Source organism: Polypterus senegalus, chromosome 1, assembly GCF_016835505.1.
Source record: "Polypterus senegalus isolate Bchr_013 chromosome 1, ASM1683550v1, whole genome shotgun sequence".
Classification (NCBI taxonomy): Eukaryota; Metazoa; Chordata; class Cladistia; order Polypteriformes; family Polypteridae; genus Polypterus; species Polypterus senegalus.
Genome location: NC_053154.1, coordinates 263191283 through 263206021, shown reverse-complemented (window position 1 = coordinate 263206021; position 14739 = coordinate 263191283). Strand labels below are relative to the sequence as shown.

Genomic DNA, 14739 nt, shown 5'->3' with positions numbered 1-14739 from the left:
GACCCCATATAAGTGAGTTCATAAAAAGAATGAATGAAGTACAAAATGCCACCTAACATTTAAATGCAAGTGTCTAAAAATAAAAAAAAGAAATTTCAGGAAAATATTTATCTGCAAGTACATTGGAGGATGGAAGCGAAGAGTAAATTTCACACAGAGAACTAGAGATACATCTAAAAAGTTACCTAGCAGCGGAGCTGAGAGAAGCACCTTGGGGACCTCCAGATCTGGACTTGGCATAATTTTGCATGCAGTACCCAAATTAGCAAGGACAAGCAATGGCAGGGCTGAGTGATGTGTTCTCATTACACTTTTTCTCATATTTTATGTAATATGAGAGTTTTCAATAATAACCTAAGAATAAGAAACTGAATAATCCCTTCATTTTTGAAACAGAGGATATAACTATTTTTCATCATACTGATAAATTCAAATAATGAAGTCAATTGTATATTTTGCCTTTCACCTGGAGAAAAACAGGAAAGTCACTGGCCATTGCACTGGCATTGTAAGCGCATATCCCAACTTCAGTTTTCCGCACATCTTTTTCATTTATTCTTCTAGGTCAGAGTGGGCTGATTTTACTCCTGATTATATATTTTTATATCATAAACAAAGATTTGATGCCAAACTGCACAATTTTAGTACCATTCATCAAAATATTCTCATTTACCTTTGTTGCTAATCCTTTCATCAAGCCATCTGAAACTTACTAAACATTATTATTTAGTTCCTGACTGTAAATGCTGCACCATATTAATATTTTAATTTGAATTTCAAAAGTGTCTACTATTTTTTTTTATTAAAAGGAAAAGGGAGTCTTGAGTCTTTACGTCACTACATGTGCATCCATAGCAATTAACCAAAAGAAGACACTAAACAGTTTGCTTTGTTACAGGTTTTAAGTGAAAATGAGCAGCAAGGACATTAAATATTTACTAAGCTGAAGAGGAAAGGGCAACTACAGAAACAGACAATAATCACCTTCTTGATCTAGCACAGGGGTCCTCAATCACGGTCCTGGAGGGCAGCAGTGGCTGCAGGTTTTTGCTCCAACCCAATTGCTTAATAGGAAGCACTTCTTGCTCAAGTAACACTTCTGCTTCACTTTAGTTTTCTTGTTCCTTAAGATTTTGATCCCTTATTGCTTGTTTTAGTCTTAAACAAGCAATAAGGGTTCAAAATTTTAACAGCTGTATTCTTCGTTTTTAATGGCTCCTAATTAGCAATAACATGAAAATGACAAAAGAGAGCAGCATTTCTCCATTTAGCTTGATACCATTTACACCTGTGTCTATTTATCATGGACTATTGGGTTTAATTAAATACTTGGAAGGAAAGTGAAGAGAAAAAAGTGAAGGACTGAGAATCACTCCTCCATTTTAGCCTTCAAATCATTTGGACGATATCCTTAGAAAGAGGAAGAAATCTAGGATATGAGAATGACCTGACATAGCAGAGTAAAAGCACTAACAAGCCATGAAATTCAATTATTGGCAAGAATTGCTTTCTAATTAAGCCACTGGGATAAAACAAAAACCACTGCGGCCCTCTATGACCCCTGATCTAGACAGTCATCTGTAAACCTGTACTATATTTTTCTGATCATTACATCAACACTGGAGACAAGGTTGTCAAGCTAGTAGCACTGACACCTCACAAATCCACCATCTTGGGTTAAAATTCACACCTGGAAGTTTACATTTGGAGTGTGCTTGTTCTCGCAGTGTATATGTGGGTGTACTTCCGTTTTCCTTTCCATATCCACAGAGACACACTGGTTATATTAAAGCGTGATCCCAGGTTTAGTCTTGGGTGGATGAGCACGAGAGTGGACACTGTGATAGACTTACAGCCCAAAATTGGACACACAATGCAATCTCATATTTCAAGAATTGATACTTTTTGGACTGTCCAAATGTAAATCCCTTTTACAAACAACATAAATATTAATTCCCTTACAAATCACCTATTTAATAAGTAAATTGGGTCACAATCAGGATGTGAGGTCACACCCTATCTGTCCTTCAGTGGTTCTCTACTTACAAAACCCTAAAGAGCTTCATCTTGTTTCTTTTAGGTCCTAGTAATGGCTCACCTCACATAAGTAAAGTAAAAAAAATGAAATGCCTTTTATTAAATATTACTTTTTTCCATTTTTGAACCAGTGGATACCCTGCTGTTACTTTAATACTTTAACTTATTACCTGCAGTATAAGTCAGGATTGTGTTAATCTTTGAGTAAGTAGTGTCTCAAACCATGAGCCGTTCATCTAAAATTCTTTACTGCCATAGCCCAATAATGACTCTTAATCGGCTTATTTCCATTGTTTCATCTGACTGCTTACTTTGTATTTTTATGGTCAAAGACTACCCAACTATGGCAGCATTAACATATAAGTAAAGATGAATAAATATTTAAAGGCTGTCTATAATGATATTGCACATACTCTTAACCCAGTGTCTTGGGGGGCTTCTCTCCAGTTATGTGACGTTCCTCCCACATCCTAAAAGACGTGCTTATTAGGTTCACTGGCCTGAAGCTCATTGGCCTCCTTCAGCACCAACTCTAATTACATTACATCTGAATTTAGCAGTATCTCCTGCGATTGCTTCCCTGATAGTTCGGCTATGATAAAAATTCAAAACTGACCCTTACTATCTAACATGGACTGACCGACCAGTGATGATAACTGTCCACTTATTTTTGTGGTTGTGTCCTTCAATGAAGATTACTCTGAAATTCAGCCTCGGGTTAGATTTGAACACCTCACAACTAGTGGTGAACATGGAACAAACCTCTGTTTGGTTATTTTCAGCTGACAAACAATTCAATCCACTGGAAACCATTATCCTGCATTGGGTCACTTAAACTATGTCCCCCACCACAATATAAGTCTCTGCACCTGAAACTGCCGATATTTAAGACAAATCTCCATTCCCTCCCCCCCAGCTCCCAATTGTGAATAAATGTTTATCAAAATGGGTGGCACAGTGGCACAGTGTTAGTGCTGCTCCCTCGCAGTTAGGAGACCTGGGTTCGTTCCCGGGTCCTCCCAGTGTGGAGTTTGCATGTTCTCCCCGTGTCTGCGTGGGTTTCCTCCCACAGTACAAAGACATGCAGGTCAGGTGCATTGGTGATTCTAAATTGTTCCTAGTGTGTATGTGTGTGTCCTGCGCTGGGCTGGTACCCTGCCCGGGGATTTGTTCCTGCCTTGCGCCCTGTGTTGGCTGGGATTGGCTACTGCAGACCCCCGTGACCCTGTGTTAGGATATAGCGGGTTGGATAATGACTGACTTACTGTGTCCATGACTGTGTTTTCAATTTGTCTTTTATAAAATTCTTGAAAGGTTGACACACTAAATTACCAAACCCCTGTCAGAAAAACTAGAATGTTGTTCAGCTTTTCACAAAGCTCTAATTATTTTATTATGTTACTACGCACTGGCTCTTGTTGTTTTTTTTCATGATTTGTGTTACAGGTTAAGTACATGCAAAATCTTCTATCAGGTGCTGGAATTCTATGAGGAGGCAACAAAAGGATTCGATCAGAGTGGAGCATATGATATTATTTATCTGGACTTTCAGAAAGCATTTGATAAGGTGCCACATGAGAGGTTGGGCATCAAGTTAAAAGAAGTTGGAGTTGAGGGTGATGTTTTTAGATGGGTGCAGAATTGGCTCAGACACAGAAAGCAGAGGGTGATGGTGCGAGGAACCTCATCAGAACTGGCCGATGTTAAGAGTGGTGTTCCACAGGGGTCAGTGCTAGGGCCTCTGCTATTTTTAATATTTAGAAATGATTTAGATAGGAATATAAGTAACAAGCTGGTTAAGTTTACAGATGATACCAAGATAGGTGGATTAGCAGATAATTTGGAATCCATTATATCATTGTAAAAGGACTTGGGCAGCATACATAATGGGCGGTTGGAAAATCAAAAGTACACCTCATGAGAAGGATTTAGGAGTTGCAGTGGACTCTAAACTATCGACTTCCAGACAGTGTTCAGAAGCCATTAAGAAGGCAAACAGAATGTTAGGTTATATAGCACGATCTGTGGAGTACAAGTCCAAGGAGGTTATGCTCAACTTTTATAATGCACTGGTGAGGCCTCATCTTGAGTACTGTGTGCAGTTTTGGTCTCCAGGCTACAAAAAGGACATAGCAGCGCTAGAAAAGGTGCAGAGAAGAGCGACTAGGCTGATTCCAAAGCTACAGGGATTGAATTATGAGGAAAGATTAAAAGAGCTGAGTCTATACAGTTTAAGCAAAAGAAGATTAAGAGGTGACACGATTGAAGTCTTTAAAATTATGAAGGGAATTAATACAGTGGATCGAGAATGTTATTTTAAAATGAGTTCATCAAGAACACATGGACATCGTTGAAAACTTGTTAAGGGTAAATTTTGCACAAACATTAGGAAGTTTTTCTTTACACAAAGAACGATAGACACTTGGAATAAGCTACCAAGTAGTGTGGTAGACAGTAAGACTTTGGGGACTTTCAAAACTCGACTTGACGTTTTTTTGGAAGAACTAAGTGGATAGGACTGGCGAGCTTTGTTGGGCTGAATGGCCTGTTCTCGTCTAGAGTGTTCTAATGTATATTGCAAGCAATTGTACTTTCATGGACACTAAGGTCCTGGTCATATATAAAAAGATTATAGTTACAGTTTTCAACATCCCAACATAATAACCCTTAACCTGATACTATCCCGTGTACAAGTTAAGGAGTGAATGCCATGTACAAAACAGAGCTGCTTCTTACTGAAGAGGGATGTGCTGGCCATTACGTGATGCCTTCTACACAAACAAGAGACAAACAAGACTGTTGAGCAGACTTAACTAGTTGTAGGTTAGGCTCACTAAATGGTTTGTTCTGACCCATTTTGAAATACCGTTGAAATATTCAATGAACAATTCAGCCAATCATACAAATTCAACTTGGTAAAAAAAAAAAAAAAGCTTGCACTTTTCTATGATATACAGATAAGTACTGCCACCTTCAGAAAATTACCTCAGCAAGTCAGAACCAAAGCAGTCAATCACTGCATGGTGATGGTGGACACCTAAGGATTCTCGAAGCACCACTACTTGTGCTGCAGTATATTTAAGCATCTGTCTGCTTCACAGTAAACTTTTCTGGCTCTTTTTCAAATTACATTGAGCATTTATTGCAGTTTTGAATTTCTTTCTTTTAGAAATTCATTTCCAGGTGAACATATAACTTGTATATTTCAAATTTACAAAAGCCTTCCTTAAACCATCACCAATTCGTCCATCTTATAACTGAATTCTTACGCTTACAACATTATATTAAATTGGGAGCTGATACAGGAAATTTTAATAGTCTTGGATTACATAATTTTATTTACAAAATAAAAAAGGCAAACACTTTTCCTAGAACTCAAGATGATGGTAAAATTTCAAACTTGGGCAACAGTTCAATCAATGCTAGGCTTACTTACAAAAATCAGAAAAGCTTAAATAAAAACTTGCAAAGGTATTCAAAAACAGTTGACTACAATGGATTGCACTTTACTAAAGTAAAATGATCTCAATTGCTCTATATAGCTGCTTTACAAATTTCGCAATCATTAAACATTGATGATGGACTGACTGGCTGTCATGTTGAGTACTGCTTCTGGTCATTCAGCTAGTGCTGCTGGGGAAAAGTCTTTAAATAAAGTGGCTTCAGAAAATGGATGGCTGATATTTACTGTTGGCACAACAGGTCAGATTACGGAGCTGTGGTGATTTTTATGTAGCAGTTGCATGTCCTCCCTTGGTTTAAGTAGGGTTTTCCGAGATGACTTTGGTTTCTTTTTACAGCCCAAAGTCAACTTGTGTTGGTGATTTCAAACTAGGCTCCAGTCACTGAGTATGGCGAGTGTACATAAGTGTGCCCTGTGGCAAGTTGGCACTTCATCCTGGGTTGCTTGTTTGCATTTTCTCCTTATATTTACTTGGGTTTACTCGGGGGACTCCAATTTCCTCCTATGGCCCCAAGACATGCTGTTAGCTTAATTGGCATCTCCCTGGGTGTAGGTGTGAGGATGAGCGTGCTGTGCTGTGCTGTGGATTGGGCATGTGCAGAAAACGGTTGTTGGCAGGATGAGTACCACCAATTGAGGAACATCCACCTTAAGCTGACATTTGCAAATCTGAGATCTCAATGCAAAAATACTACACCATTGATCGTAAGGCACATCCACGATGTCAAAAGCATTAACTGACACTTGTAGCCATCCTGTTTTTGTTTTTTTTGTTTTTATCAGACAAACAGTACCACCTTATGTGACAACTATGATTACAGTAGCTGAGCAAAAGTCATAACCTTCAAAGTGAGAACAAACAACTCTTCAGTTGAAAACTTTTAAATGCTTGTTATCCATTTGGGGATGGGGGCAACAGAGTCTTTCAGTTTTCAGGCTTTGAAAGAATGTACATAATGTTTCTGATAGAGTTAATAAAAGACAAAATAGTACATCTAGTTTACTAACCACTCTGATACTATGTTATATGCATACTGGCCTTTTTGTAACTCCCGTTAGGTGAATGAATCTGGTTACAATAACGATATTAATAATAAGCACTCTTAAAAGACTAACCAATTTACAAGGCATTGTAAAATAGATAACTCATAATTGGAATTTCTTCCCCATCGATTACATAATTTGACAACTCATTAAAACACATTTCTCCTGTGGCAAATAAACTTTTTCCCCCGATTTTAAAACCTGTAAAAGAAGCTAACCTAAAAGTGAATATTTAATCAGCCAAATGAGACGAGCCCTGAGACGTCAGAAGCAGCCTAGCAACCAGAGTTAAAGCGGCTTGAGTGCGCATCACACAGATGTTGCCTTTATATTCATAAAAAAAGCGAAGGGGCGCTTCAGACAGCTTGGGCATGCTGCACACAAGTTATTTTGGGACTTACAACCCCTGTGTAAAGCTAAACAGGGAACCTGGGCGCACAATGTATCTCTTATGCTTGACTATGCCGAGAAGCGTGTAGATTCCCATTGCCTTTGAAATCCTGAAGAATCTCATTAATCTGCTTTGACTCTCTCTACAACCTCGTACAGGGAGCTCCACATTTAATCAAAGTAATTAAGTAATAAGGGCAGAAAGCACACTTTTTCGTGGGGGCGGTGATATATTTCTATATTCTCCCTATATTACATTCACATCCCATCTCTTCAGTTACCAGAAAAATGTCGCTTCGACGCGATTTACATCAAAAACAAGATGAGTCTACTATCTAGATCATCTTGGGAATGTCAAGATGCAAAATCGGTAATCATGTGTCAGATGCTCCCGACAGACATGTGTCTTCCAGCCAGCGAGTTCATACAGCCAAAGCACGCAAGAGACCAAAACCTCAATCATCCACAAAAGGCTCGGCATCTTAGTGCGTGTTTCATAAATACGTTTTTTAATTTGGCGTTGAGAAATAAAATATGGTACGGTGGAAGAATTACCTTGTTTTTGATGTTGCAGTGGCAGCACACAGTCCACAGGTACTTAAGGGTCCTCCAGAGAAGGATGATAAACAGACCCCCGAAGAAAGTAACCATGGACGAAGCCAGAAAAGCCCACCACATACGCTGACCATTGCTATCGCAGGGCACGTCTGGAGTATAAGGGATGACCACTGCATCCATCTTGGACATGTAGACGGAGGACGAGTCCTGGTTTATATTATTATTAATAGCACTCGTTCTAAAGCTTACGATGCCTTCAAAAATGTTGCCATCTGCCAAAGCTAGCATCCAGAGGCTCTGGAAGGCTGCTGCCAGCGCCCCCGAACCCACTCATCAGCCATATTGCTTGGAGTGGGGAAGAAATCTTCCTTTCTTTTCTGGGCTTTCTTCCTTTTTTGCCCAATTTTTGTTCTGTAGGTCGATCTCCCCCCCTTGCCAAACCGGTGACGCATAGGCGACAGAAACCTCCAAAGACAGACCGCTTCTCCTGTCTCCTTCGGCGAAACGTGTTGAACTCACGGTAGCATGTTCTCTGTTTGTTTTCTATATATTTCTCCGTTTACCTAATATCAGACATTTTGCCACGATTCAAGGGTATTTCCATGACAGAGACCTCTTCATCGAGGGTGCCGACACTGCTGTGCGCTGCAAACACCTTCCAACAGCTCACTGACTGCGACCTCAGTTTCTTTTATCTGGGGAGCCAATCGCCTTAACGCTGATCGATTTTTTACCCCTGTGACAAATACCACCCCCTTTAAATAGCTTTGAGGATTTGCAGCAACGCTGGGATCTCTTCCGTTCTAGTTTTTCTCCATCTGCTTGCGCCCAAGCTGTGGTCTAATAGCAGTGTTTTCTTTCCTCTCGAACAATGATCAGCGCTCTTCGGTTACTGTCGTTGTTCCCATTCACTCCCTTCGGCCTCCAGTGAGCCCAGCTGATAGCTGCTGTCAGATCCGCTCAGAAGATAGCGAGGAGATTTACAGGTAGGAAGGCGGAGTCAGACCGAAATAATAAAGATGGACAAATACTGGTGATGTTTATTCCAACGGGATATTGTCGCTCCCAGTGCACAGTCGCGCTCGGCGAGCCGCGTCAACACACAATCTTATTCATAAAGTGACGCACCGCGGGCAGGATGCGCAGCTCGCACAGCCCTTCTGCTGCTTGGCCATCGCAGCGCTGATAATTTAACACGATTTGTGTTCCAAGTCAGTGTTCTCCGTCCCACCTTACAGCAGATAGCTGTGACTGGAATACAGAGCGATAAGTGCCTGGCTGCCCGCGTTTTAAAGCGACAGTAGCGTTTGGTTGGATATTCCAATAAGCCGAGAATCTTTTTTTTTTCTTCTTCAGGCAATTCCGACGATTGTATGCAAATGTAGAGGCAGAGGTCAGCGCATCCTGTGCGCTCAAAATGAAAGGCTTTTGGTGGTTTTTAACTTTGAACAGCCTTTGCGTTTTTGACAGTAAGTAAAAGAAGCAAGACGGAGACGATGCGATGCTACCGAGGAAGGCTCCGGCAGCCCCCAACAGTAAACTGCAACGAATTGGCTTGAATGATAGACGGCGGAATCCTCACATTGTATTTTTATCAGCGTAAGACGAACTCGGGAACATATCGACTGTCGTAGTTTCCCAAAACTACAATCTAAAATAAAAGCATGCTGAATAAACAATTACCTGTCATAATTATTTTTCGTATTCACAGTTTTGTTATTCGTTAGAAGAGATGAAAAAAGTATCAATTAAGCAATTCATAAGAAAGTGAACAAGTGTCAGTCAACTTGTTAGCGCGTGAGCCAGTGAGTTGTGTCCAGTCCAGGGCTTGTTCTATACTTTCTTTCTGTATTGTTTCAGCTACCAGTGACGCGTTAACGGATAAAGAACGGTATAGTAAATCGATAAACTATAAGTTCGGCCTCCTGGCCAACACACAAGCAAACGCTAAAAGAAAAAAAAATCATCGTAGGTAGATCAATTCATATATAAATAGATTCTGTTCATTCATTTCATAGTGCAATCAATACAAAATCCAGTGTTATTTGAAGTTAAATGCTATACATGTGTCTATCTTTAATCATATGTTTAATTTTGCTGCTAATATTTGACGCGCGCGCGTATGCGTATACGATGTAAGCAGGTGTGTATACTGTATAAGTCGTATCTGACCTGTTTGTACGTGCGTTTGAGTTTTGCATGATGACTGATAGCTCTAGCGAATGTATTCTGATTGAAAAAACTAAACTCCATTAACTCCACAGATTCTTCACAGAGTCTAGTGATGGCGCTGTAGGACAGCAGTTTCGAGGTAAGGTATTATGTGAATTTCCCATTGGGATTAATAAAGTATCTATCTATCTATCTATCTATCTATCTATCTATCTATCTAAAGAAGACAGGTTTAGTGGGTAGAACTAGCTCATCTCGAATCATGGCGACAAAAGAGGAGACCTGTTACATATTGATTAAGTCATGCAAATAAGAATTTCCCCAATCTCTGTACACTTTACAAATAATCACACTGTAAACTTAGTTTTCTGCCGTGTGCAGCTTTTCCATGTCTGTAAATGGTTGAACCACGCTCAATAAAGAAGTTAATTAGTATAACCGACAACTAGGGGGCACCACTTCAGCCCTAGCGTCATTCTGGATGGAGTGACATCTGAATTTTTGTCGGCTGCCACCAAGTGAACTCTTCTTATAAACTGGTATCGCGTCTAGGGTTTGTTCTTGCCATGATTCATAGTTTGTTTTTCTTGTCACAAAATGTTGGCAAGCGAGACATCAAGTAGATGGTTTCCTGGAGTGTAGACGGGGTGGAGGGGTAGATGTACAGTAGTGTTTGAAGACAAATGCACTGTTTGATTTTCACAAAATGGATTTTAAAAAACCGCAAACATGGTTTAAAAATCACAAACCGCATATGCTACTACCTGTTGAAAAATGTTAGGTATAGTTTTAATAAACCCCATGCCTTTCATTAGCCGCAATACAATTCGGGCAAAGGTTCATCCAACCACATATCCATACGCGAGAGATGACACTTTACGATGGGTCAAACTCTAGCAAACGTGCGTTATTACTATTATTTACTTTTCTGACTAACTTACAACGTCTGGGATGTGATTGGCTTCATTATTCCGTGTATCCAATTGGACAGTTCACACCGCGTCAGTAGCGGGATTTGAACCCACAATCTCACGGATCTGAAGCACAAAGCCTTAATCACAACGCCCGACTGCTGTCTGTATTTACGAAGGATATGTTGTCAGTAATCGTATTAAATCCAATTGGTGTCGACTAAGGGAAGTGTAAATGTACAGTAGAGACATTTTCTTTAAAAATATAGGGGTATTTGTGTACGAAAAATCAACTGGGATTCAATATATTATCCAAGCCTCTCGTATTTGTGTGTTTTTTTTTAGAATAAAGCATGCATGGTATAAATTAAAAGAGAATGACAATGTAACGCAAGCTTGCCCTTGAGTAGGTGACTTTAATCCTATTTAGGATAAATAGGGGGGCGGCATGAAGGTGCCGTGAGCACGTAGGTCAAGGAATCGAATTGCGTCCTTTATCTATATGGAATTTTCCCAAGTATTCCACTTCTCTTTATACGCAAAATAAACAAACACCTTATAGATTAACTGGGTCGGCCATGATAAACCGAGTGCAAGTCTGGCACTAAGTATGTCTGGTGTTCAGCCCCGCGTTTGTTCTCGTCTTGCAATGGATGTTGCAAGTATAGATTCCTGCTCCCCGCGACCCTGATCTGAAATAAGCCGATTTAGAAAGTGTATTAAACAATATTATGCAGAAACAATAAAGTCGACATTTTGAGTTGCTTGGATTATCCAAATAAAATATCGGAAATCAGATATTACCACAAAACCGCTATTGTATTGTAACCTCGCACTCTTGTTTTATTTATATAGATTAGAGCAATGCCAGCGGCTGACTAGGTTTGATTTGCCGCATGTTTCCAAGTCCAGTTATAGGCAGTACCGCATAGGGTGAGTAAGCCCTCTGATTTATTGCGACGTTGAAGGTGCCAGCTGCACACGCCTGTTGCTGAGCACGAACTGTAGCAACCATTCATTGCCACTGCTCTTTAGATTCGACTTCTTATTTCCACACGGGATGTGCGACCCGTTATTAAAGATGGTCAAGTTAAAATAGACAAGGCGGACACGTTAAAATCCAAAACCCAGTATGCAATCTGTAACATCACCCTAAATGGCGAATTTGAATGAGGGTGCGTGCACTTACACCATTAGAATATTAACTCACATATTTTTAAAGCTTTTATGAAACACTGGACACCGTTTACCATTATTTATTTATTCTGGACATCTGCAGTAAGAGATAGATAGACTGCTGAATGAGGTTTTTTTTTACACACCGTAAGAAATGTGTACACAATGCTTAAAACTCTTGTGAATGTAGTGTTTGTACTCTACATTACGAAACAGAAAGGCAACTGCTTAAAAGATAAGTACTGTACCTAAAATATGTCTTAAACCATTACTAATTTCTTTTATGAGGCGTGAGTATTTTAATTGATCCTAGTTCGTTCACCATCTGAAATTACATTAACGGATGCAAACAGGCGCTTCAGATCGCCTAAGTCATATTCTCAATTATTGTAAATGGGAGTCAAATCCACAGATGGAAGGAAGCCTCATGTCAAGATAATAATGGGTTTCCTTTCATCTCTGCTTTAAGGTCAACACGTACTTTATTCTTGCGACGCCTAGTGGACGGCAAAGGTTATAAGAGCGTTCGCTCTAATTTATCAATGAAAGCCTCAACCGTGTATAAAAAAAGCATGACTCTGTTTTTCGATTTTACAGTATTTCTTACGAGCTGTATTGCCCGGTTTCGCCCTGGAGCTTAAGAAAGGCAGTGGGCACTATTACAGTGTTGTTGGTTCATCGAATATATTAGAAGTACGATGTAGCTGGCGGCATGGTTGCGCCTTGGGCAGCGAGGCTGCCTCACAATTAGGAGACCTGGGTTCGCCTCCCGGGTCCTCCCTGCGTGGGGTTTAAATGGTCTCTGCGTGGGTTTCCTCCGGATGCTCCGGTTTCCTCCCACAGTACAAAGACATGCAGGTCAGGTGCATTGGTGATTCTAAATTGTCCCTAGTGTGTATGTGTGTGTCCTGCGGTGGGGTGGTACCCTGCCCGGGGATTTGTTCCTGCCTTGCGCCCTGTGTTGGCTGGGATTGGCTACTGCAGACCACCGTGACCCTGTGTTAGGATATAGCGGGTTGGATAATGACTGACTGACTGTTTATCAAAACCATGACTGTGTTCTCAATTTGTCTTTTATAAAATTCTTGAAAGGTTGACACACTAAATTACCAAACCCCTGTCAGAAAAACTAGAATGTTGTTCAGCTTTTCACAAAGCTCTAATTATTTTATTATGTTACTACGCACTGGCTCTTGTTGTTTTGTTTCATGATTTGTGTTACAGATTAAGTACATGCAAAATCTTCTATCAGGTGCTGGAATTCTATGAGGAGGCAACAAAAGGATTCGATCAGAGTGGAGCATATGATATTATTTATCTGGACTTTCAGAAAGCATTTGATAAGGTGCCACATGAGAGGTTGGGCATCAGGTTAAAAGAAGTTGGATTTGTGGGTGATGTTTTTAGATGGGTGCAGAATTGGCTCAGACACAGAAAGCAGAGGGTGATGGTGCAAGGAACCTCATCAGAACTGGCCAATGTTAAGAGTGGTGTTCCACAGGGGTCAGTGCTAGGGCCACTGCTATTTTTAATATTTAGAAATGATTTAGATAGGAATATAAGTAACAAGCTGGTTAAGTTTACAGATGATACCAAGATAGGTGGATTAGCAGATAATTTGGAATCCATTATATCATTGTAAAAGGACTTGGATAGCATACAGGCTTGGGCAGATTTGTGGCAGATGAAATTTAATGTCACTAAATGTAAAGTATTACACATAGGAAGTAAAAATGTTAGGCTTGAATACATAATGGGCAGTTGGAAAATCAAGAGTACACCTCATGAGAAGGATTTAGGAGTTGCAGTGGACTCTAAGCTATCAACTTCCAGACAGTGTTCAGAAGCCATTAAGAAGGCAAACAGAATGTTAGGTTATATAGCACGATCTGTGGAGTACAAGTCCAAGGAGGTTATGCTCAACCTTTATAATGCACTGGTGAGGCTTCATCTTGAGTACTGTGTGCAGTTTTGGTCTCCAGGCTACAAAAAGGACATAGCAGCACTTGAAAAGGTCCAGAGAAGAGCGACTAGGCTGATTCCAGGTCTACAGGGATTGAATTATGAGGAAAGATTAAAAGAGCTGAGCCTTTACAGTTTAAGCAAAAGAAGATTAAGAGGTGACATGATTGAAGTCTTTAAAATTATGAAGGTTATTAGTACAGTGGATCGAGACTGTGATTTTAAAATGAGTTCATCAAGAACACATGGACATCGTTGAAAACTTGTTAAGGGTAAATTTTGCACAAACATTAGGAAGTTTTTCTTTACACAAAGAACGATAGACACTTTTTACGAGCTGTATTGCCCATTTTCGCCCTGGAAGTTTCCAAAGGCAGTGGGCACTATTACAGTGCTGTTGGTTCATCGAATATATCAGAAGTACGATGTAGCTGGCGGCATGGGGGCAGCGGGGCTGCCTCACAATTAGGAGACCTGGGTTCGCTTCCCGGGTCCTCCCTGCGTGGGGTTTAAATGTTCTCCCCGTGTCTGCGTGTGTTTCATCCCACAGGTTAGGTGCATTGGCAATCCTAAATTGTCACTAGTGTGTGTGCATGCGTGTGCCCTGTGTTAGCTGAGATTGGCTCATGCGGACCCTATAGTTGGAATATAGCGGGCTGGATAATGGATGGATACTATGTAGCTAAGCACATTTTTGTATACAATATTGGTAGTTTTTTAAACTAATGTAATATTATTGTACTTTTACAGGTGCTGTTTAGTCTTGAACATGCTACATTCTTGTCATAGAGTAATTCTTGATTTTCTTAGTAAATGACTATGGCTTTTGATCAATACAGAATACAATTTTACTAAAAATGTATTCATTTAAACTGAAACTGGTCATCAGTAGTAACAATGGGATTTTTATTATTTAGAATATCCTCCTGCTTTAAACCTTACACATGCTATGATAGGTTCCACCTTTCCTGCAGCAATGCTCAACCATGGTTTTGAAATGGATGGGTGGATGGACTATTATTATTA

General features: G+C 40.1%; 1 protein-coding gene and 1 long non-coding RNA gene across 21 annotated transcripts in view; one reads left to right on the top strand and one right to left on the bottom strand.

The window, feature by feature from the left end:
- kcnma1a (potassium large conductance calcium-activated channel, subfamily M, alpha member 1a) overlaps nt 1–9154 on the bottom strand; it is a 679240-nt gene extending 670086 nt beyond the window's left edge. For 11 of the 18 annotated variants that reach the window (XM_039773084.1, XM_039773126.1, XM_039773146.1 and 8 more), the window contains exon 1: nt 7490–7780. In XM_039773084.1, coding sequence (XP_039629018.1) covers nt 7490–7780 — 291 coding nt within the window. Of the gene's footprint in view, nt 1–7489 lie in introns of all 18 variants that reach the window. The other 7 variants (XM_039773065.1, XM_039773162.1, XM_039773191.1 and 4 more) reach the window with 1 other exon arrangement.
- The window catches only part of LOC120541506, a 56840-nt gene continuing 50490 nt past the window's right edge, over nt 8390–14739 (top strand). For 2 of the 3 annotated variants that reach the window (XR_005636016.1, XR_005636018.1), the window contains exons 1-2: nt 8390–8478; nt 9757–9803. This is a non-coding gene — a long non-coding RNA (uncharacterized LOC120541506). The remainder of the gene's footprint in view (nt 8479–9756; nt 9804–14739) is intronic. The other variant, XR_005636014.1, reaches the window with a different exon arrangement.